This window comes from Penaeus monodon, chromosome 22 (genome assembly GCF_015228065.2).
Source record: "Penaeus monodon isolate SGIC_2016 chromosome 22, NSTDA_Pmon_1, whole genome shotgun sequence".
Taxonomy (NCBI): domain Eukaryota; kingdom Metazoa; phylum Arthropoda; class Malacostraca; order Decapoda; family Penaeidae; genus Penaeus; species Penaeus monodon.
The window spans coordinates 7,925,592-7,928,029 of record NC_051407.1 but is presented as its reverse complement, the minus strand read 5'-3'; the positions used below and the strand labels follow the sequence as shown (position 1 = coordinate 7,928,029).

The following is a 2,438-nucleotide window of genomic DNA, read 5'->3' as shown; positions in this document are numbered from 1 at the left end:
GTTCATTAATTCCAGAAACTACATACAAATTATTACCGTTATTATCAGCTAAACTTATTACAAGATGAAGCACATTAGCTGATAAAAGTGAAACAATGCATTTCCCTTTTTTCAGTATATTGCTAATCAAACTAAATCAGTATTATACTGCATTCCCTTCAGATAATTTCTTTGGCTGTGGTCGCTACGTCTATCGCCGACCGTCAAGGCTATAACCTAGCAACACCCTCCGGAAGAGGATTCTCACATGGCGCTCAAGGTGGAGGAGGAGGATCCTTCGGCGGTGGAGGCGGAGGATTCTCTGGAGGAAATGGATTCTCAGGCGGTGGAGGTGGATTTTCAGGCAGTGGAGGAAATGGATTCTCAAGTGTCGGAGGTTCTTCATCTGGACAAGGTTATGGGGGCGGAGGATCCGGAGGAGCCTGCAGAGAAGGAGAGATCCTGCACGTAGATGGATCATGCGTCGTTCCCATCGTTTCAAGAAATGTGTTCGTTTATAATGCTCCCGAACAGCCTCAAGGGGAAAGCGGGCCGCCACCAAGTATTCCCCCACCGAGGGTTGATCACAATATTCTGTTCGTACGCATTCCTGAAGAAGGTCCAGGACCAGAACCTATCATCGTTCCACCACCAAGACAGGAAAGCATTGTGTACGTCCTGAACAAGAGCGGAGGTGACGGAGGACAACGCGTGATCGAGGTGACAGCTGCTCCTCCTTCAAATCCTGAGGTATATTTCGTCAACTACGAAGAGGGAGAAAATCCAACACTTCCTATTGGAGTGGATCTTCAGACTGCTCTCCAGGCAGCTGCTGAAGCAGGCGGTCAGGTCATTGGAGGTTCCAGTGGGGGTGGAGGAGGAATTGGCGGTGGTTTTGGAGGCAGTTCCGGTGGTGCTGGAGGATTTGGTGGTAGCGGAAGGGGAGCTGGTGGTTTTGGTGACAGTGGAGGAGCTGGTGGTTTTGGTGGAAATAGCGCTGGCGATCTTGGTGGGAGTGGCATTAGCGCTGGTGGTTTTGGTGGCAGTACAGATAGCGGAAGGGGTTCAGGCCGTGGTCTGTATGGTCCTCCATCTTAAAGATCCTTTTCTATATGGAGTTTTATACCAAAAAGAGGGATGGATCGTGTTTATTTCATCCAACTTTCATTCGTTTTGTTGGCTGTTGCTTGTTTCTGTAATGATAAATAAAATGAACACATCATTTTCCTTTTCAAGTCTCCTAGTGTGTATGCATAATTATCGCTAGTCTTACCATTATTGCTCCTACTAGTGTTATTTATTGTATCGTTATCATTGATTATTTCACTATTAAAGTCTGTGCTGTTAGTCATGGGGAATCTGTTTCATTTTTTTTATATAAGGATCTAAATAGCATACAGATCACCCAATATAATTCAGTTTTGAGATATTTGACAACCGAAAAACGCATTCATACCTGTATATCTTTGGAGCATAGAACAAATACTGTGGGGCAGTATTTTAACGTGCCCGGGTTCTGGTGAATTTAGCCCCACTTCAGTTTATACTCAATTTAGTGATCATTCGTCGTCCATAACAGTTAAAGAGTATAACTGGGAGTATAAATGGGGATAATTAATCTTAAAAGATTTTTAGTTTTTTAGCTAACTGATAAATAATAAACGAACGAATACCAAGTATATAAATAAAACATTATTGTTGATGACGCCCTGTTGCAATGCTGGTTTCAAAGTTCCTGCTTGTAATAAGACAGTTGCGATGTGCAGTTTTCTCTTTCGACCCTGGTATTGATATTTTATCAAAGGGCAGACAATACCATGTTTCCTATTAATAGTGTAAGAACATTATTTAAAGTAACTTGTCTTTTTTCTTTCTTTTTTTACTTTTTAAGTAAAATAAGTTTCATACATAAATAAATGTATTACAATTAAAATATTCCTACATTTTCCTTTACAGTAACGTCACACAATCGAAGACGTATTAGGTAGGGGTAGTGGTAATTGATTTATCACTGCCTGGGGTAACAATACCATAATGTTTGAGAACTCTGCAGTAATTCATAATTCAACATCAATTATCATAAGAGTATTAGCGTAAATCAAACGATAATGTTTAATTATTTGAACATCAGAATCATTTTTATCTCATTTGTCGGTGGTGGGGGAAGGAGGTTAAAATGACTGGTCACTAAAGGCGGAAGAAGCTGTATTTTAGTCATGTAATGAACAATGATGGGCATTCTACAGAGGGTTTACTTTTATTTTAGGTTTGTTTAATCAACTTTCATTTCATGTGAATATCATGTCTTAAAAAAATCCCCATAAAAGGTATCATGACTTAAGATTTCCTCTAAAGCATGTTGAAAAAATATAAAATTATAATATTAATCTCATAACACACACGCACACGAAAAAGAAACAGAAACAAAACGGAAATGTAAAGTGTTTAGGGCACATGTT

The 2,438-nt window shown here is 39.9% G+C and overlaps 1 protein-coding gene across 1 annotated transcript in view; it reads left to right on the top strand.

Moving 5' to 3' along the window:
• Positions 1-1,077, top strand: part of LOC119587299 (keratin, type II cytoskeletal 1-like) — a 1,368-nt gene extending 291 nt beyond the window's left edge. The window contains exon 2 of the mRNA XM_037936051.1: positions 163-1,077. Coding sequence (XP_037791979.1) covers positions 163-1,077 — 915 coding nt within the window. The remainder of the gene's footprint in view (positions 1-162) is intronic.
• The last annotated feature ends 1,361 nt before the right edge of the window (positions 1,078-2,438 follow it).